Source organism: Dasypus novemcinctus, chromosome 27, assembly GCF_030445035.2.
Source record: "Dasypus novemcinctus isolate mDasNov1 chromosome 27, mDasNov1.1.hap2, whole genome shotgun sequence".
Taxonomy (NCBI): domain Eukaryota; kingdom Metazoa; phylum Chordata; class Mammalia; order Cingulata; family Dasypodidae; genus Dasypus; species Dasypus novemcinctus.
The window spans coordinates 13377977-13398730 of record NC_080699.1 but is presented as its reverse complement, the minus strand read 5'-3'; the positions used below and the strand labels follow the sequence as shown (position 1 = coordinate 13398730).

Below are 20754 nucleotides of genomic sequence, written 5' to 3'. Positions count from 1 at the left end.
ACTGGATATCCATGTGGAGGGGGAAAAAATGAACCTTGATCCCCACCTTACACCAGTCATAAAAATTAGTTTAATTGGCGGGGCAAGATGGCGTCTGAGTGAGTGCACCTCATAATCTCTCCTGCAAAGAAGCGGCTGAGTAGGGTCGGAGTCCTGCTGGACCGGGCTGTTTCGGGTGCCTGCAGGGCAGGAGGTGTCTGGACGTCGATTTGGTGGGACAGTAACAGAAGAGATTCTTGCAAGAGGTAGAATTTTGGGTCTCTTACACGGAGTTCAGAAGATGTGGGCAGGACCCTTCCCCCTGGTGCTGGCGGCCCTGCTGCGGTGATTCCTAAAAACTTTGTTGTGCTGAGATGTTCCTAAACCCTGAGCAGGCTGTTTCAGGGGCTTGCAGGGCAGGAGGTGTTTGGATGTCGATTTGGTGAGACAGTGACAGAAGAGATTCTTGGGAGAGGTGGAATTTTGAGTTTCTGACACGGAGGTCAGAAGTTGTGGGTGAGACCCCTCCCCCTAGGACTGGCGGCCCGGCCATGGCAATCCCTGAAAACTTTGTTGTGCTGTGATGTTCCCAAACCCAGTGTTAACGGGATGCGTGGTTCCCAGATCTGTATCCCCTAAACCCGGGTAGCCCACACTCCAGAGACTCACATACCTTGAGACTATCACAGACTTCCCATTCCTGAATCCACCACGCCCTGAAGTCCCTCTGAGATCCTTGATTACCCTAGCCTTCCGTGTTTTTAGTTGGTTTTTTTTTTTTTTTCCTCTCCTTGAGCTTGGAGGAGTATACCAGCTGACTTGGGGAGAGTCTGGGAAGAAAGGAGAGGCAAATCTAAGGAAGCCCAATTTACCTAAACGTCCTGGGATAGGAAACCTGGTCTGGGAGAAGGTGGAGTCAGAAAATCAATTAGACCTCCCATAGCACACCTAAGGGGGAGGGATTATAGGAGGTGCTATACAAGCTTCCAATAGCATATTTGGGGTTTCTGGTGAGGTATAGGTGCTCTTAGGTTGAAAATAAAAAGTCATTGTCTTCTGTGTTGAGTTGGTTCAACAAGGACCCACTTGAATCTCCTACCGGACCTCTCAGGCAGCTTTCCTGCTGCCCTGGGAGAGAGAGAAGTGAGGAAGGGAGAAAGGGGAAGGTCAGATCCCTAAGTGTTTTATTTAATTGCAAAGAGGATTCCTAGCTTGAAACGTTGGTTCTTTTTTTTTTTTGTGGCTGTTAATATTGCATTGTCTCCTGGTCTTTTCTCCTGTTTTATCCCCCAAGGTCCTTTTTCATTTATTTAGTATTTTTTCTCTTTTTCTTTTTCTTGTCTCCCCCTTTTTCTTTGCCCCCCCTTCTCTTCTCTTTTTTTTCCTTTTCTCTCTTTTTCTTCTTTTTTATTTTATTTTCTTTATATAATAGGTGCTGCAGGGAGAGCTTCACATTTGCGCTTTCCTCATCCTCCATTTCCTCTTTTCTGTGTGTATTGATTTTGGCCACCTACACTATGCCCTTTCCCCTACATCTTTCTATCTTCCATCACCAACTGTTTCTCTTACATTCCACCTCCCTTTCTTTGGCCCCCAAATTGTCTGACTTTTAATTTCTAATACCTTTGTTCTGTTTTCTGTCTTTCATCCACTCTTGATATTATTGTCTTTCTTTTCTCTTTCCCTCTCTCATGAAAACAGTGGCCATTTAATTCATACGATATTCCTCCCCATATTCAGTTGACTGTCTCATTATAGGTACTCTACTTACTACTATAACTCTACACAACTTTCATGAGTCTAATATCCATTCTCCCAGATCTCACATTGTTGCTCTGTTAACATTTATTACCAATACTACTTTATACATTTTCTTTTCTTACTTATTTTGCTTTCCCTGGTCCTAATATTTTCCTTCAAAGTGAACTTAGCCAGCAACAAGAAAGTAGATAAAAACAACAAAATGAGAATGAGAAGACATAACACTTATGCACGAACAACAACTAATTAATCCCCAAGACTAGACAAGGAAGCTAAGGAACTGATTAAACCCGTCAAGATAAAATGATGACCAGACAGCAACAAAAAACTACAAACGAAACCAATAATCAGGAAAACATGGCTGAATCGAATTAACAAACTAAAAACCAGGAAGAGGAGCAGAACATAAGACAAGTAATTAAAGCTCTCAAAACATATATTAGAGACCAACTTAATGAAGTAAAGGAAGAGATTAGCAATATGAAGAAAACACTTGGAGTGGAAATTGCAGACATACACAAAAAAATAACAGATATGATGGTGATGAACACCACAGTTCAAGAAACCAAAAACAGGTGGCGGACTTGGGCCAGTGGTTAGGGAATCCGTCTATCACATGGGAGGTTCGTGGTTCAAACCCCAGGCCTCCTTGACCTGTGTGGAGGTGGCCCATGCACAGTACTGATGCGCGCAAGGAGTGCCCTGCCATGCAGGGGTGTCCCCTGCATAGGGGCGCCCCACACGCAAGGATTTCGCCCCATATGGAGAGCCGCCCAGTGCGAAAGGAAGTGCAGCCTGCCCAGGGAATGGTGCCGCACACAGAGAGAGCTGACACAACAAGATAACGCAACTAAAAGAAACACAGATTCCCGTGCCACTGACAACAACAGAAGCAGACAAAGAAGACGCAGCAAATAGACACAGAGAACAGACAACCGGGGTGTGTGTGTGGGGGGAGAGAAATAAATAAATAAATCTTAAAAAAAAAGAAATAAAAAATAAACTCTCAGCAAATAGGAGCAAATTAGAAGAGGCAGAGGAGAGAATTAGCAACATGGAAGACAGTACATCTGAAATCAAACAGATAGTAGAACTGATTGATAAAAAGATAGAAAAAATCCAGCTGGGACTTAGAGACCTGAATGACAATGCAAAATGCACAAACATAATATAATACGCATCCCAGAAGGAGAAGAGAAGGGAAAGGGGACAGAAGGAGTGTTGGAGGAAATAATGGCTGAAAACTTCCCAAGTCTATGGAGAGAGATGGATGTACATGTCCAGGAAGCACAACACACCCCAAACACCATAAATCCGAACAGGCTTACCCAAGACATATACTTGTCAAATTACCCAATGCTCAAGACAAAGAGAAAATTCTAAAAGCAGCAAGAGAAAAGAAAACCATCACATACAAGGGAGGCTCCATAAGATTAAGTGCTGATTTCTCATCTGAAACCATGGAGGCAAGAAGGCAGTGGTATGATATAGTCAAGGTACTAAAAGAAAAAAAATTCCAGCCAAGAATACTACCCAGCTAAGCTAGCATTCAAAAATGTTGGAGAGTTCAAAATATTCACAGATAAACAGAAATTAAAAGAGTATGCCAACAAGAACCCTGCCCTTCAAGAAATACTAAAGGGGGAAACGGACTTTGGCCCAGTGGTTAGGGCGTCCGTCTACCACATGGGAGGTCCGCGGTTCAAACCCCGGGCCTCCTTGACCCGTGTGGAGCTGGCCATGCGCAGTGCTGATGCGCGCAAGGAGTGCCGTGCCACGCAAGGGTGTCCCCCGCGTGGGGGAGCCCCACGTGCAAGGAGTGCGCCCGTGAGGAGAGCCGCCCAGCGTGAAAAGAAAGTGCAGCCTGCCCAGGAATGGCGCCGCCCACACTTCCCGTGCCGCTGACGACAACAGAAGCGGATCAAAGAAACAAGACGCAGCAAACAGACACCAAGAACAGACAACCAGGGGAGGGGGGGAAATTAAATAAAATAAATAAATCTTTAAAAAAAAAAAAAAAAAAAAAAAAAAAAGAAATACTAAAGGGAGTTCTGCAGGAAGAAAGAGAAAAAAAAGGAGAGTGTAAGAGCAACAAAAAAGACAAAAAGAGAAGGAAACAAACAAAATATGACAAACACAAGACCAAACAAAATATGGCTAACATCAATAATTCCTTGAAAGTAATAACACTGAATGTCAATGGATTAAACTCACCTGTCAAAAGATTCAGACTGGAAGATTGGATAAGGAAATATGACCCATCTATAGGCTGCCTACAAGAAACACATCTTAGACCCAGGGATTCAAGGAGGTTGAAAGTGAATGGCTGGAAAACAATCTTACAAGCAAACAATAACCAAAAAAAAAAAAAAAAGGCAGGAGTAGCTATCTACTATCTATATTAATATCAGACAAAATAGACTTTAAATGCAAAACAATTATGAGAGACAAAGGTGGATACTACATATTAGTGAAAGGGGTAATCTTTCAAGAAGAATGAACAATCATAAATATTTATGCTTCTAACAAGGGCACCTCCAAATATGTCAGGCAAACACTGGAAAAACTAAGTGAAAGAATAGATGCCTCTACAATTATAGTGGGAGACTTTAATACACCACTATCAACTTTGGACAGAACATCTCAAAAGAGAATCAATAAAGAAACAAAAACTTTAAACGGTATATTAGAGGAGCTGAACCTAATAGACGTATACAGATCATTACACCCGAATACAGCAGGATATACATTTTTCTCAAGTGCACATGGATCATTCTTCTACATAGACCATATGCTAGGCCACAAAGAAAAGGCTCAGTGAAATCAGAGAGATCAAATTCATACAAAATAATATTTCTGACCACAGTGGAGTGAAGCTGGAAATGTGCAAGGGCCAGAGGCCAAGATTTCACACCAAGATATGGAAATTAAACAGCACACTCTTAGATAAACAGTTGGTCAAAGAGGAAATCTCAAAAGAAATTAATAACTACCTTGAAACTAAAGAAAATGATAACACAACATACCAAAACTTATGGTATGCAGCAAAAGCAGTACTGAGAGGGAAATTTATAGCCACAAATTCATACACCAAAAAAGAAGAGCAAAAATTGAAGAACTGACTGCACATTTGGAGGGCTTAGTGAAAAAAACAACAAAGTAACCCCACAGGAAGAAGAAAGAAAGAAATAACAAAGATAACAGCAGAACTAAATGAAATGGAAAATAAGAAAGCACTTGAAAAGATAAACAAAACCAAGAGCTGGTTCTTTGAGAAGATCAATAAAATTGACAAACCCTTAGCTAGACTAACAAAGAAAAAAAGAGAGAAGATGCAAATACACAAATTAAGAAATGAGAAAGGAGATATCACTACTGATCCCACAGAAATGAAGACTATCATAAGAGGATACTTTGAAAAACTATATTCCAACAAAAAATGACAATTCAGAGGAAATGGACAAATTCCTAGAAACACATAAGCAGCCTATATTGATGAAAGAAGAAATTGACGCTCTCAACAAACCAATCACAAGTAAAGAGATAGAATCAGTCATTAAAAACCTCCCAACTAAGAAGAGCCCAGGGCCAGACGGCTTCACAGGTGAATTCTACAAAACATTCTGGAACGAACTAATGCCAATCTTGCTGACACTCTTCCAAAAAATTGAGACAGATGGAACATTACCTAACTCATTCTATGTTGCCAACATTACTCTAGTACCAAAGCCAAACAAAGACACCACAAGAAAGGAAAATTATAGACCAATTTCTCTAATGAACCTAGATGCAAAAATCCTCAACAAAATACTTGCTAACTGTATTCAACAACACATTAAACGAATTATACACCATGACCAAGTGGATTTCATTCTGGGTATGCAAGGATGGTTCAACATAAGAAAATCAATCAATGTAATACACCATATAAACAGATTGGAGGGAAAAATCACATGATTATATCTATAGATGCAGAAAAAGCTTTTGACAAAATACCCTTTCTTGATAAAAACACTGCAAATGATCAGAATACAAGGAAATTTTCTGAACATATTAAAGAGTATATATGGAAAACCCACAGCCAACATTGTTTACAATGGTGAAATCCTAAAATCTTTCCCTCTACAATCAGGAACAAGACAAGGATGCCCACTATCACCTCTTCTATTTAACATTGTCTTAGAAGTACTTGCTTGAGCACTGAGGCAAGAACCAGATATAAAAGGCATTCAGATTGGAAAGGAAGAAGTCAAAATTTTATTAGTTGCAGATAACATGCTTCTATACATAGAAAACCCTGAGAGGTCTAGAACAAAGTTTCTAGAACTCATAAATGAATTTAGTAAAGTTGTAGGTTATAAGATCAATGTGCAAAAATCAGTAGCATTTCTGTACACCAATAATGAGCAAGCTCAGAAGGAAATCAAGAAACAAATACCATTTACAATAGTAAATTAAAAAAATCAAATACCTAGGAATAAATTTAACTAACAATGTGAAAAACCTATACACAGAGAACTACACAACACTGCTCAAGGAAATCAAAGAAGACCTAAATAAATGGAAGAATATTCCCTGTTCATGGATAGGAAGACTAAATATTATTAAGATGTCTATCCTACCAAAACTGATCTACACATTCAATGCAATCCCAATAAAAATCAACACAGCATTCTTTAATGAACTAGAAAAACTAGCTATGAAATTTATTTGGAAAGGAAAGAGTCCTCGAATAGCCAAAGATATATTGAAAAAGAAAAATGAAATTGGAGGAATCACACTACTTGACTTCAAAACATACTACAGAGCTACAGTAGTGAAAACAGCATGGTATTGGCACAAGGAGAGACACACAGACCAGTGGAACTGTATTGAGAGTTCTGATATAGATCCTCATATATATATAGTCATATAGTATTCAATAAAGCCACCAAACCGTCTCAACTGGGAGAGAATGGCCTATTCAACAAATGGTTCTTGGAGAACTGGATATCCATATGTAAAAGAATGAAAGAGGATTACCAACTCACACCTTACACAAAAATCAACTCAAGATGGATCAAAGACCTAAATATAAGAGCCAAGATCATAAAGCCTTTGGAAAGCAGTATAGGGAAGCAGCTACAGGACCTTGTAATAGGAAATGGCTTCATGAACTTCACACTCAAAGCACGAGCAGCAAAAGAACAAATAGATAAAAGGGACTTCCTCAAAATTAAAGCCTTCTGCACCTCAAAGGAGTTTGTCAAGAAAGTGAAAAGAGCGCCTACACAATGGGAGAAAATATTTGGTAACCATATATCTGATAGGAGATTTATAACCTACATATATAAAGAACTCCTACATCTCGAAAAAAAAAAGACAAACAACCCATTTTAAAAAATGGGAAAAAGATTTAAGCAGACGCTTCTCCAAAGAAGAAATACAAATGGCTAAAAAGCACATGAAAAAATGCTCCAAATCTCTAGCTATCAGGGAAATGCAAATCAAAACTACAATGAGATACCATCTTATTCCCATAAGATTGGCAGCTATGAAAAAAACAGAAGACTACAAATGCTGGAGAGGATGTGGAGGAATGGGAACACTCATCCACTGCTGGTGGGAATGCAGAAGGATCAAGCCATTCTCGAGGACAGTTAGGCGGTTTCTCAAAAAACTAGCTATAGATTTGCCATATGACCGAGCAGTTCCACTGCTGGGTATATACCTAGTAGAACTGAAAACAAGGACACAAACTGATACATGCACACCGATGTTCATAGCAGCATTGTTCACTATTGCCAAAAGTTGGAATCAACCCAAATGCCCATCAACAGATGAATGGATAAATAAAATGTGGTATATACATAAAATGGAATGCTACTCAGCTTTAAGAACGAATACACTACAAACACACGTGATAACATGGATGAATCTTGAGAACCTTATGTTGAGGAAGCAACCAGGCATTGAAGGACAAATACTACATGACCTCAATGATATGAAATAAGTAAACCAAGCTGCCTCAGAAATCTAGAGACTGGATGATAGGCTTAAAGGAAATTGGGGGGGGCAGGTAGAGAAAGGATGAAATCTATGATAAGCTGGAGGTAAGTATTTGTACAATGAAGGGATCAAATGGGGGCATAGAGTTACCTTTGGGTCGGCCTTTGCGGGCTTGAAGGGGGCTAGGGATGGGAGGAAGGGTAATATTGCCCAATAAATTGGGGGGGAGGGTGGGGGAACATACGATCATAGGAGATTGTCAGGTATTTGGTTGAGAGTATAATGCTGAGAAAACGTTTTCAAAAATATATTAAGGAAGGTTACCTGTTTAAGACACTTAAAGGGGATAATTTGACGCAGGACAGGCTTCTTGGGAGTGTGTGAGTGCTCATTTTCCCATAGTGGATTATATTATTGGGCAGAGACCCATATAATAAAAGTGAAGGTATAACCACATCCTAGGGAGGGCTGATGTTCTCAAATAGAGGGAATTGTATCTCTTGAGAAAAATGGTGGCTCCCAATGCATTAGGGCAGTTGAGCATGTCAAGCCCTCAACACTGTTGCAAGTATCTCTGAACATGGCCCTTCAAGCAATGAAGATTGACTGTCACTGTGGGCCCTAAGGGGATGGGGAAAGAGATATTTAATAGATGGAATCAATGTAACTGTGTGGGCAAAGAAGTGTTCCACAAGACTACACAAGGATGAATATAAGACATGTAAAATTACACCAAAAATATATAGGGGCTGATAGGCTAAAATGTAAACCATAATGTAAAACATAAGATAACTAAAAATTTAGAAAATTGTATAATCTAAAATATAAACCACAATGTAAACCCAAATGTTACCTTGTTTGAAAGCTATTGTCTCAATATCTGTACATCAGTTTCAGTAAATATAGTAAGAATATGTAAAAAGATTATTGCTGTGGAAGGGAAAAGGGTTTTATGTTGGATATGTGGGAGTACTGTATATTGTATATATGAATTACTGTGATCTAAACCTTTTGTGAAGATAAGCTTAATAGGAAAAAAAATAAAAATAAAGGACATAGACACTGAGGAAAAGATGGGGACCTCATTTTTTTAATGTAACATTAAAAAAATAAAGACAAAAAATTAGTTTAAGGTAGATCATAGATCTAAATGTAAAAGCATAAATTATGGAACATCTAGAAAAAAATGGAGGAGGATTTTTTGCAACCTTGCAGAGGGTCAAGGACTTTTTTATTTTTATTTTTTTGTATTTTTTATTTTATTTTATTTTATTTTATTTACTTTGTAATAATATTACATTAAAAAAAATATATATATATATGAGGTCCCATTGAACCCTACCTCCCCCACCCCACCTCTCCCCCCCCTCAGCAACACTCCCTCCCATCATCATGACACAGCCATTGCATTTGGCAAGTATATCTTTGGGCACCCCCGCACCCCATGGCCAACGGTTCACACCATGGCCCACACTCTCCCCCATTCCATCCAGTGGGCCCTGTGAGGATTTACATTGTCCGGTGATTGCCCCTGAAGCACCATCCAGGGCAGCTCCATGTCCCAAAGACGCCTCCACCTCTCATCTCTTCCTGCCTTTCTCCATACCCATTAGCCATCATGTCCACTTTTCGCAATCCAATGCCACCTTTTCTATGTGGACATTGGATTGGTTGTGTCCATTGCACCTCTATGTCAAGAGGAGGCTCAGATTCCACCTGGATGCTGGATGCAATCCTCCCACTTTCAGTTGTAATCACTCTAGGCTCCATGGTGTGGTGGTTGTCCTTCTTCAACTGCATCTTAGCTGAGTGTGGTGAGCCCAATAAGTCAGATTGTAGGTGCTGGAGTCTGTTGAGGCTCAGGACCTGGCTATCACATTGTCAGTCAAGGACTTTTTTAGAAAGATCACAAAAAGTACCATAAAAGAAAATATAAATTAGACTTCGTTAAAGTGAAAAGCTTCTACTCATCAAACATACCATTATGAAAAAAGAAAAGGCAAATCACAATGGGAGAAAATATCCTTAATACATTAACAAAGAATTGGGCAAAAGCTTTGAAAAAAATCTTTCACCAAAAAAAAAAATCTATGAATGGTTAGTAAGATGCACATCGTAAATCATCAGAGAAATGTTAAATAAACCACATTTTGATTCTACTACTACTTGCCACCCACTAAAATGACTGAAATTTAAAACTCAGATAGTACCAAGTGTTGGCAAGATGTTGAGAAGTCTGAAATGCTCGTATATTGCTGGTTGCAGGGTAAAATTGTTCAACCACCTTGAAAACTGGTTATTTCTTACCTTTTACCTCACCAAATCCTCTTCAAGATATTTACCCAAGAGTAATAAAAGTTTTTATCTAAAAATGACATGTACAAGAATGTTCATAGAAGCTTTACAGTAGCCCCAAACTGGGAAGACCATGTGCCAAGTGTCCATCAGCAGGAGATTTTGAATAAATAAACTATAGTATGTTAATACAATGGAATTTTACTCTTCAATAAAAAGGGAACAGACTACTGAAACACACAGCATGGGTGACTCTTAAAATCATTGTGTTGAATGGTTAAAGCCATACACAAATAGTGCTTACTGAAAATGAAGTTCAAGAACAGGTAAACTATACTGGTAGAAATCAGAACACTTGTTGCTTTGAGGTGGGAAGGATTGACTGGAAGGGGACACAAGGGAATTTCCTTGGGTGATGGGAATATTTTGCATCTTTCTCCGAGTAGTGATTAGACATGTAGGAATACACATTTGTCAAAATTCTGACTTGACACTTAAAATCTGTACATTTCACTCTGTGTAAGTTTAAATTTTAAAAGGGCATTATTTTCTTACTGAATGATTCTCTTTCCCATTCAAAAATTTGATTACCCCAAGGACCCCTGTTAAATCCTCTTACACTCTACAGTGGCTTGTTCCTCTCCCTTTTTGTTTTATAATCTTTGTTTTTCTTATTATATCTGTATCACAAAAGTTAATAGTTTGATCATATACTTTTTTTATTCCATTTTCAATTGTTTCCTGATGTTGATATCCTTTTTGCTAAACTAGATTTCATTTACTGAGAAACATGTATTAGAAACTCCAATGATAATTGTATATTTGTCTGTTTCTCTGTTATATTTTTCACTTTTTGCTTTATATATTTTAAGACTATGTTATTAGCTAGATGCATACAAATAAGGAATTTTTATATCTTTCTGTTGGATTGATCCTTTTATTATAAAATATACTTTTGCATTAAACTACTTTGATTTAGTAAAGCTATACCACTTTTCTTTTGGTTTTGCTTGTTATATACTAAAGATTTCTTTTTTGTATGAAAAATTTTTTTCTATCTTTCTATTTTCAACCAATCTGTTATTATATTTAAGATATGTATCTTGTATTCAGACATATATTAGGATTGTTATTTTTTAAATCCTGTATGATAATATTCTTTTATTGGATTATTTAGTTCTTTTATGTTTAATGTAATTACATTTACCATCTAATTGTTTCCTTTTTGTCTCATTTGTTCTTTGTTTTTTTTCTTCCTGGAATTTATATTAAATTAAATATTTGGTATTCCATTTTCCCTCTTGAATAATTTGTTATTCATTCTTTTAATATTATTATCCTGGAGATCAACTTCCTAAATTTATTAAAGACCGAGAGTTCCAGTTCCTTGCTTTCCTCACGGTGCCTAACAATTCAGGGAATTCGTTAGATATTTGCAATAAATACTTCTAGATTTTGCTCTATTCCCTTAGCATTTGTAAAAGATCGGAAACATTTTAATGATTACAGTGTTAAATAAATTATTTTGACTATTTTTAGAATCACACCCAGAAAATTTGATACTATTCAAGCATCTGAGAGTCACAAAAGTGGAATTATCACCAGTGATGCTGGAGACTTAACTTTAAGCAAGAGGGGAATACGAACATCATTTACATTTAGGAAAGTGAGGCAAACACCTTGTAATTGCAGTAAGTATGAAGCTTCATTTCTACTGTGAAATAGAGTAAATCTAGAATAAAAATTTTTTGAAGTCCCTTTGGAACTAAGGAGAATCTTGTTTCAACTTTCCTAATTTGGCTTGTTCTGCTGTGTATTGTACTTACGTATACTTTTCTTAACCACCCCCATGAGAGTTTTTATTCCACAAAGGCAGGGGTTGTATCTTATTCATCTTTATTTTCCCCAAACTTAGTACTTAAGCAGAGTTCAAAACCAAATATATTTATTTATAGAAGTCACAGTTAGGAATTCTGCAATTATAAGACAATAAATTATCACCTCTACAAAAATAGATTTTGTTGGAAACAGCTAGTCAAGATGCTAAATTACCTCTCATTAGCTCAACAGGGAAATTGGAGATGACAAATTGTTCTATAGTAGATAACTCTAGGGGGATAAACAGTGGTTTATATTCTAGTCAATTTGGAAGCCTAGAAAGGAATAAAAGAAGTGCTCAGAAACTTGTCAGGAGGTGCTATTTTGAATTATCTATTCAAGTACATCATGACCTGGATTTCTTGGACTCGATTAACAAAAACCCCTTCCATTTTATAAATATTTTATAGTGATAGTAATAATAAGATCATTTTTATGTCTTGGGTTTCAGTTATGGGCAGTATTTAACAATAGGCCTTTTGGATTTAATCATAATCTTAAAACACATTTTAGATCAAAAACCTTCATTACTTACAAGATGCTATCCTGCTAGAAACTTGAATGTCTGTATTTTGTATTTTGATGTCAGTAAAGTTTAAAACAGGATTTTGTTTTTTTTTTCTAAAAGTGTCACTGAGGCCTTAAACACAAATTTTGTGGTCAATTAAAATGTGGTATTTGGTAAGTGTCTAATACTATCAGTAACTTTACAAGATACAGAAAAATGAAGCATGGATCCCAGTCTCAAGGAATTCAAAGTCTGTTTTCAGAGACAAGCTTGTTACTTAAGCAAATGGTTCCATGTTATGGGCATTTATTAAATGTAAGATATCCCATAAAAAGTGCTGATTGGGTAGTCACTTTACTGATTTTTTTTTTTTAAGTTCAAGTCCATTCTTTGGGTACTTCTGGTCAAAAGTTTGGATTGTTAAGTGACAACTTTGGATAACTTAGATGTTGATAATTTTCAAGAGAATAAAATTTTGCTAAGACCAATTTAGAGTTATTTTAATATATATTGTAATGTATAAGGTAATGTATGTTAGAATCATAATTCTAATTTAATCAACATTATGTAATCCGTCTGTTTCCACATGTGTGTTTTTAGAGCCCTCAAGCTTTCTGGGGCTGCCCTTTTCTTAAATACCCAGTTAAAATGTTTAGAGCTTCACCTCCCACATTAGTGTGGACTAGACACTCTCACCCTCAGTCTAGTCCTTCCCAACTTGTGGCATCTTCTAGTTACATTTAGGGAAGAGAGGTTTTTGTTTTGTTTTGTTTTTATTCAATTGTCCTTTTTTCAAAAAAAGATACCTAGATCACAAAAAATGTTACATTAAAAAATATAAGCGGTTCCCACATAACCCAACCCCCACCCCCCCACTCCTCCCACATCAACAACCTCTTTCATCATTGTGGCACATTTGTTGCATTTGGTGAATACTTTTTGGAGCACTGATCTACTGCATGGATTATAATTTACACTGTAGTTTACATTTACACTCTTCCCCCAGTCCATTTATTGGGTTATGGCAGGATATATAATGTCCAGGATCTGTCCCTGCAATATCATTTAGGACAACTCCAAGTCCCGAAAATGCCCCCACATCTCATCTCTTCTTCCCTCTCCCTGCCCTCAGCAACTACCGTGACCACTTTCTCCAGATCAATGCTACAATTTCTTCCATTACTAGTCAAAATAGTTCTATAGTAAAATACCAGTAAGTTCACTTTTGAGTCCATTTCTGTAGCCATCAATCTGTAGCCTAATTCTCTGGTGTCACATGGTTTCTAATTATTGCCTCCGTGTTGTCTGTCCGTCTGGGCACACTACTCCTTCCTTTATTCCCTAGAACACTACCCACAAAAGATGCTGCATGTGATAGACTTTGGCTGGAGATAGAGGGCGATTATAGTGTAGCAGAGAATAAGCAAAAATTTTAAATTAGTGTTAGACTGATTGCACACAGCAGGGAAAAACCTCAAAATTCATGAGACATTTTGCCCTAAATCTCAGTCCCCTACTTGGTGGTATTCTCCCTGGCTTTGGCTCCTTCCTACTGAAGGAGACAGCAAAATGTAGTCATTGAGAATGTGAACCTCAGAAACTACACCGCTTGGAGTCCAATCCTAACTCTGTGTCTTACCATCTCTGTCACTCTGGAAAGTTATTTAACTTCTCCGTGCTTCCATTCCTCATCTGTAAAATGGATGTAATAGTATCTATCTCTTAGTGTGCTGTGAGACTTGAGACAATACCTATAAACTGCTTCATATAGTGTGTAGTAAATGTTTGTGATTATTACCAAATGACCCTTTGCCTCCAAGTCTTGTTCTTCTGAAAGTCCGAGGACCCCAGAATGCCTGTTTTTACGTGCCAAGAGAAAAACCCCAACTGTTGTTAAATTTCCCTTGTTTAGGCGAGGCCCATTATGATGCTTTCTTGGATAAAAGGACTCTTAAAACCAAGATGAAACAGGCACCTCTATTATAAGGCAGGTGCAGAATTGTAGTTACATTATAGATGGATTTTTTCCCTTCTTTTTATATTAGATCCCTCACACATATTATTTGGCTTGTTAGGTAAGAGCTATTTATTTTACTGATAAATCAGAGCTTTCCTATTGTTAATCACCAAATTTAGATTGATTTGCCTTTTTTTTTAAGGAAACTTGATTCATTATGAATCATTTGCATAAGAATGAAAGATTACTATTGCCTTTTTTTTTTTTCCATTTAGATTACCCTTGGGTCTGTGACAGCCAGAGGAAAGAGACTCAACCCTCATTTCCAGAGAGTGATAAAGAAGCCTCACAGCTGGAGCAGGAGTATGTCCATCGTGTTTATGAAGAGATCGCTGGGCACTTCAGCAGCACAAGACACACTCCTTGGCCACATATTGTGGAGTTTTTGAAAGCTTTGCCAAGTGGCTCAATCGTGGCTGATGTTGGATGTGGAAATGGAAAATATCTTGGCATCAACAAGGAGTTATATATGGTAAGTAATTGTTGTGTTCCTTTTGGCTTTATTTGTAATGTTATCATTTCTCTTCCTCATGATATAAAGCTGCATTTTGGTCACTTAAATAAAGAAATAAACCTTTCAATTCATGTGTTTTTTTCATAATTGAAAATTATGGTGAAGTTTGTTATGACTTCATTTTCATCTTAAATTGGACCAGAGTACTGTTAAAATTTTCCTTGATAGGTTGATTTTTACCAAATAATTTAATTGGCACACTTCATAAATATTTAAAGAAAAATTTTCTCCCACATTTTTAAGATTTATGATAATCAGAATTTTTTGGTTCTTGGTAAAGTACTGTTCCAAAATATGATGTGTATACATTTGGAGGCATGAAACCCCTTTAATTTCCTTTTACTCAATGACCAACTTCGTGTTTATGAAATGACTCTGCAGAAAAGTTATAACAAACAGATTTAAAACTAATGAACACCCCACTCTTTTTTTATTCCATTAGAAATTTATAGTATGCCATCTTTTGTTTTTTTCCCCCTTTATGTTTTGCTTTTTAAGAAGTTTATTTTATAAATAAAGCTATCTTGTATTTATAAAGCTCTTTACAGACAAGAAAGGATTTTTATATAAACCATTTTCTTTGCTTCTCCTAAGTATGAGAAAGATAAAGCAGATATTTTCATTCGTCTTTTATAAATGAAGAAACTGAGGCTTATAGAGGTTATAGTATTTCCCTAGTGTCATAATTAGGGAACACAAATGGAACTTGAACCCATGCTTTCTGATTCCAAATTCAGTGTTCTTTTACTCATTATAGGAAAAAAAAGGTTACTATTTATTGGCATCTTACTGTTGAGGATTTATCATGGCCCAAGTAGATTAAATAACTTGACCGAGGTTACAGTACTAGGCTCAGGATTCGAACCCATTTCTGTCTGACTCCAAAGTTTCTGTTTTGAGTAGCTATAATTTCTTCCCATGAACCACTTTTTCCCGTTGTGCTAGGAATTGGAAGTTCTTCCCATCTAGGGCATCATTGTAATACTCTCATCAGTATTGCCTTGTGAAGAATGGCACCTCCCTTTCTCAAGATGAAGGGGGGAAGACTAGAGTTAGGGTGGTGGATAAGGAAAATGAACGCAGTCTACATTCGTAGGTTATTGTACTATATTAGATTATTTATAATCTTTTTTTTTACTTCATCTTAAATGCTCTACACCTACATGAACAAAGAAAGTTACTACTGCAGTTGAGGAAAGGTAGAGTTTGTGCATTAAGACACAGATAAAAGAATAGCTTTTCATCAAGATAAGACATTGGTATTCATGTGTTGTCACGTTTGCAAGTCCTTTCTTGTCACATTGCCTCTTAAATTTTAGTTTATAAAGAATAAAGTCTAGTGAGTTAAGTTTGTTCATGACGAGGAAGTTGGTTTTGTTTTTTGTTGTTGTTGTGGGTTTTTTTTGTTTTTTGTTTTCGAGGTACTGGGGGCTGGGGATTGAATCCTGGACCTCATATGTGGGAAGCTGGCTCTCAACCACTGAGCCACTTCAGCTCCCCTGAGTTGTTGTTTTTTGTTTGTTTTGCTTGTTGTTTGCTTTTGTTTTTTTTTTCTTTTTAGGAGGCACTGGGAACGTCCTCTTCTTTTAGGAGGCACTTCCCTCTTCAGTTACCCTTCATTTCTAACATCGGACTAACTGTTGACTTTCTTTTCTTTTTCTTTCTTTTATTTTAAAAGATTTATTTATTTATTTATCCCCACCCCCACCCCCACGGCTTGTTTTTTGCTGTCTGTTTTCTGTGTCCATTCGCTGTGTGTTTTTTTTTTCCCCATGTCTGCTTGTCTCCCTTGTTGCATCATCTTGCTGCATCAGCTCTCTATGGCACACGGGCCATCAGCTCTCCACGGCTCACGAGCCAGCTTGCCTTCACAAGGAGGCCCCGGGATGCGAACCCAGGACCTCCCATATGGTAGATGGGAGCCCAACTGACTGAGCCACAGCTGCTTCCCTTCTTTTTTTTTTTTTTAAAATTAGAGAAGTTGTGGTTTACAGAAAAATCATGCATAAAATACAGATTTCCCATAAACCACTCTATGAGTAATTCCTTGCATTGAGTGTTGTACATTTGTTACAATTGATGAAAGCACATTTTTATAATTGTGCTATTAACTATAGTCCGTGGTTTACCTTAGGGTTCACTGTTTGTGTTGTACTGTCTCATGGATTTTAAAAACATTTATTCTCATTAATATATAAAACCAAGGGAAGTGGACTTGGCCCAATGGATAGGGTGTCCGCCTACCACATGGGAGGTCTGCAGTTCAAACCCTGAGGCCTCCTTGACCCGTGTGGAGCTGGCCCATGCGCAGTGCAGATGCACACAAGGAGTGCCGTGCCACGCAGGGGTGTCCTCCAGATAGGGGAGCCCCATGCACAAGGAGGGCACCCCATAAGGAGAGCTGCCCCGTGCGAAATAAAGTGGAGCCTGCCCAAGAATGGTGCTGCACACACAGAGAGCTGACACAACAAGATGATGCAACAAAAAGAAACACAGATTCCCGGTGCCACTGATAAGAATAGAAGCGGTCACAGAAGAACACAAGAATGGACACAGAGAGCAGACAACTGGGGAGGGGAGGGAAGGGGAGAGAAATAAATAAAAAAAAATAAAACCTAAAATTTCCCCTTTGAGCCACATTCAAATATATAATTCATTTCTGTTAATTACATTCACAATGTTATGGTACCATCACCATCATCCATTACCAAAACTTTTCCATCATACCAAACAGAAACTGTACAATTTAAGTATTAATTCCCTAGTCTCTATCTCGACCCCATCTCCTGGTAACCTATATTTTAGATTCTGACTCTGTGAGTTTGCTTATTCTAATTATTTCCTATCAGTGAGATTATACAATATATATCCTTCTGTGTCTGTGTTATTTCACTCAATGCGATGTCTTTACGGTTCACGTATGTTATCACATGTATTACTACTTCATTCCTTTTTACACATATACATTATGTGTATTTATCACAGTGTATCCTTTCGTCAGTTGATGGATACAAAAGATTGTGTCCGTCTTTTGGCAATTGTGAATATTGCTGCTATGGATATCAGTGTGCAAATATCTGTTCAAGCCCCTGATTTCAATTCTTTTGGGTATATACCTAAATCAGTGGGATTGCTGGGTCATATGTTATTCTATACTTTCTGAGGAACCGCCAGACTGTCTTCCACAGAGGCTGCACCATTTGACATCGCCACCAGCAGTGAATGAGTGTTCCTATTTCTCTGCATTCCCTCCAACATTTGTAATTTTCTGTTTTTGTTTTGTTCGTTTTGTTTTGTTTTTTACCAGGAGCCATTCTAATGGGTGTGAAATGGTATCTCGTTATCTTGGTTTGCATTTCCCTGATGGCTAATGATCTTTTCATTGAGCGTCTTTTCATGTGCTTTCTGGCTATTTGTATGTCTTCTTTGGAGAGATGTCTGTTCAAGTCTTTTGCCCATTTCTTTTTTTAAATTAATTTATTGATATATATCACTCATACATAAACATACTTAAACAATAAGTGTGTAATAATAGCTGTGAACTTACAAAACATGTCTAACATCATACAGGACTCTCATAACTCACCCTACCACCAATAACTTGCATTGTTGTTAAACCTTTTTAACTAATGATTAAAGAGCATTGTCAAAATATTACTACTAACCAAAGTTTTTTCTCCCCAACCAACCCAATTATTATCATCTTTATATCATTTATATATGAACATACATAAACAATAAGTGTATAGTAAAAGTTGTGAACTTAGGAAGCAAACATGTATAACATCATACAGGGGTCTAATACATCAACCCTCCACTAACACCTTGCATTGTCATGAGACGTTTGTTACAAATTATGAAAGGATATTGTCAAAATCTTACTACTAATCATAGTCCTTAACTTACATTTGGTGTGTTTTTCCACCAACCACCCTATTATTATTTTTTAAATATATATTTTTTTGTGGCAGAAGTTGTAAACTTACAAAACAATCATGCACATGTTTTATAAAACAATAAAACAAACATGCACATGTGCAGAATTCCCAAACAAGACCCCTCCATCAACACACCACACTGTGGTGGAACATTTGCTCAGATAAGATAATAGCATCTGATTGTTACCATGTCTATCGTGTACATTTGGCTCACATTTTCCTTACTGCCTCATTATCAACATAGTACATCTTTCGCATAGAATATTATATTATTACTGCTAACCACAGTCGCTCCAGCTATATTTTTCCCATGCTTCTCCATATTCCCAACACCCTGCAGTAGTGATGTACATTTCCTCTAGCTCACAGAGGACACTCTTACATCTGTACCATCAACCACAATTCTCACCCACCTCTTGGTTTACTGTGCTATTCAGTTCCTAGATTATTCTCTAGCATTCTGTCAGTTGGCATTTACATACCGAGACTACCATTTTCAGGCACATCCCCATTTATAAACTAGCTGTTACTCACTATGTGTTCCCATCCACTCTATACATTTCCACACTCTTATAGTATAGCTAATTAAAACTTTTACATACATGAAACTTTAGTAGTCCATCTCAGTCCTCCTCTTATCTCCTTTAAGAATCCACCACCTACCTCCAGATCTTGAAGATATTTTCCTGCAATTTCTTCTAGAAGCTTTATGGTTCTTGCTTTAATTTTAGGTTTTTGATCCCTTTTGAGTTAATTTTTGGATAAGTTGTGAGAGAGGGGCCCTCTTTCCTTCTTTCAGCTGTGAATATCCAATTCTTTCAGCACCATTTGTTGAATGGACTGTTCTGCCCGAGCTGTGTGGGTTTGACAGGCTAGTCAAAAATCGCTTGACCATACATGTGAGGGTCTGTTTCTGAATCATGTTTGGTTCTATTGGTCATTATGTCTGACTTTATGCTAGTACATGCTGTTTTACCACTATAGCTAGGTAGTATTATTTAAAGTCTGGAGACGAGGGTTCGCTTTTCCTTTTTATAATGTTTCTTTTTTTGCCCATTTTTTAATTGGGTTGTTTACCTTTTCGTTGTTAAGTTGAAGCGTTTCTTGATATATTCTGGATTTTAATCCTTTATTGGATGTGTGGTTTCCAAATATTTTCTCCCATTTTGTAGGATGTCAATTTATTTTCATAACAAAGTCCTTTGCAAAAAGTTTTGGCAGAGCCGATGTGGCTCAGTGGTTGAGTGCTTGCTTCTCATGTGTGAGGTCGTAGTTTCAATCCCTGGCTCTGATACCTGAAAAGAAAAAAAACTTTGAGTTTTCCCATTTATCTGTTTTATCTTTTGTTGTTTGTGCTTTGGGTATAAAGTGTAAGAAACCGTTGCCTAACACAAAGTCCTAGAGATGCTTTTCTATGTTTTCTTCTAGGAGTTTTGGTATCCTGGTTCTTATATTTAGGTCTTTGTCTATTTTCACTTGATTTTTGTATATAATGGGAGGTAGGAGTCCATCTTCATTCTTTTGCATGCGGAGAGTCCGTTTTCCCAGCACCATTTGTCGAAGAGACTGTTCTTTCCCAGTTGAATGGTCTTTGCCCTTTTGTCAAAAATCAATTGGCTGTAAATGTGAGGGTTGATTTCTGAACTCTCAATGTGATGTCAATAGCCTATATGTCTGTCTTTGTGCCAGTACCATGCTGTTTGGATTATTGTGGCTTTGTAGTAAGTTTTAAGATCATGAAGTATGAATCCTCCAACTTCATTCCTCTTTTTTAAGATGGCTTTGGCTCTTTGGGACTCCTTATACTTCCATATAAATTTTATAATTTTGACTGGGATTGCACTGAATCTGTAAATTGACATCTTAGCAATATTTA

The 20754-nt window shown here is 37.4% G+C and overlaps 1 protein-coding gene across 3 annotated transcripts in view; it reads left to right on the top strand.

Annotated features, from left to right (window-relative positions):
• ALKBH8 (alkB homolog 8, tRNA methyltransferase) overlaps nt 1–20754 on the top strand; it is a 90915-nt gene that overhangs the window by 58187 nt on the left and 11974 nt on the right. For all 3 annotated transcript variants that reach the window (XM_058289410.1, XM_058289411.1, XM_058289412.2), the window contains exons 9-10: nt 11563–11714; nt 14642–14898. In XM_058289410.1, coding sequence (XP_058145393.1) covers nt 11563–11714; nt 14642–14898 — 409 coding nt within the window. The remainder of the gene's footprint in view (nt 1–11562; nt 11715–14641; nt 14899–20754) is intronic.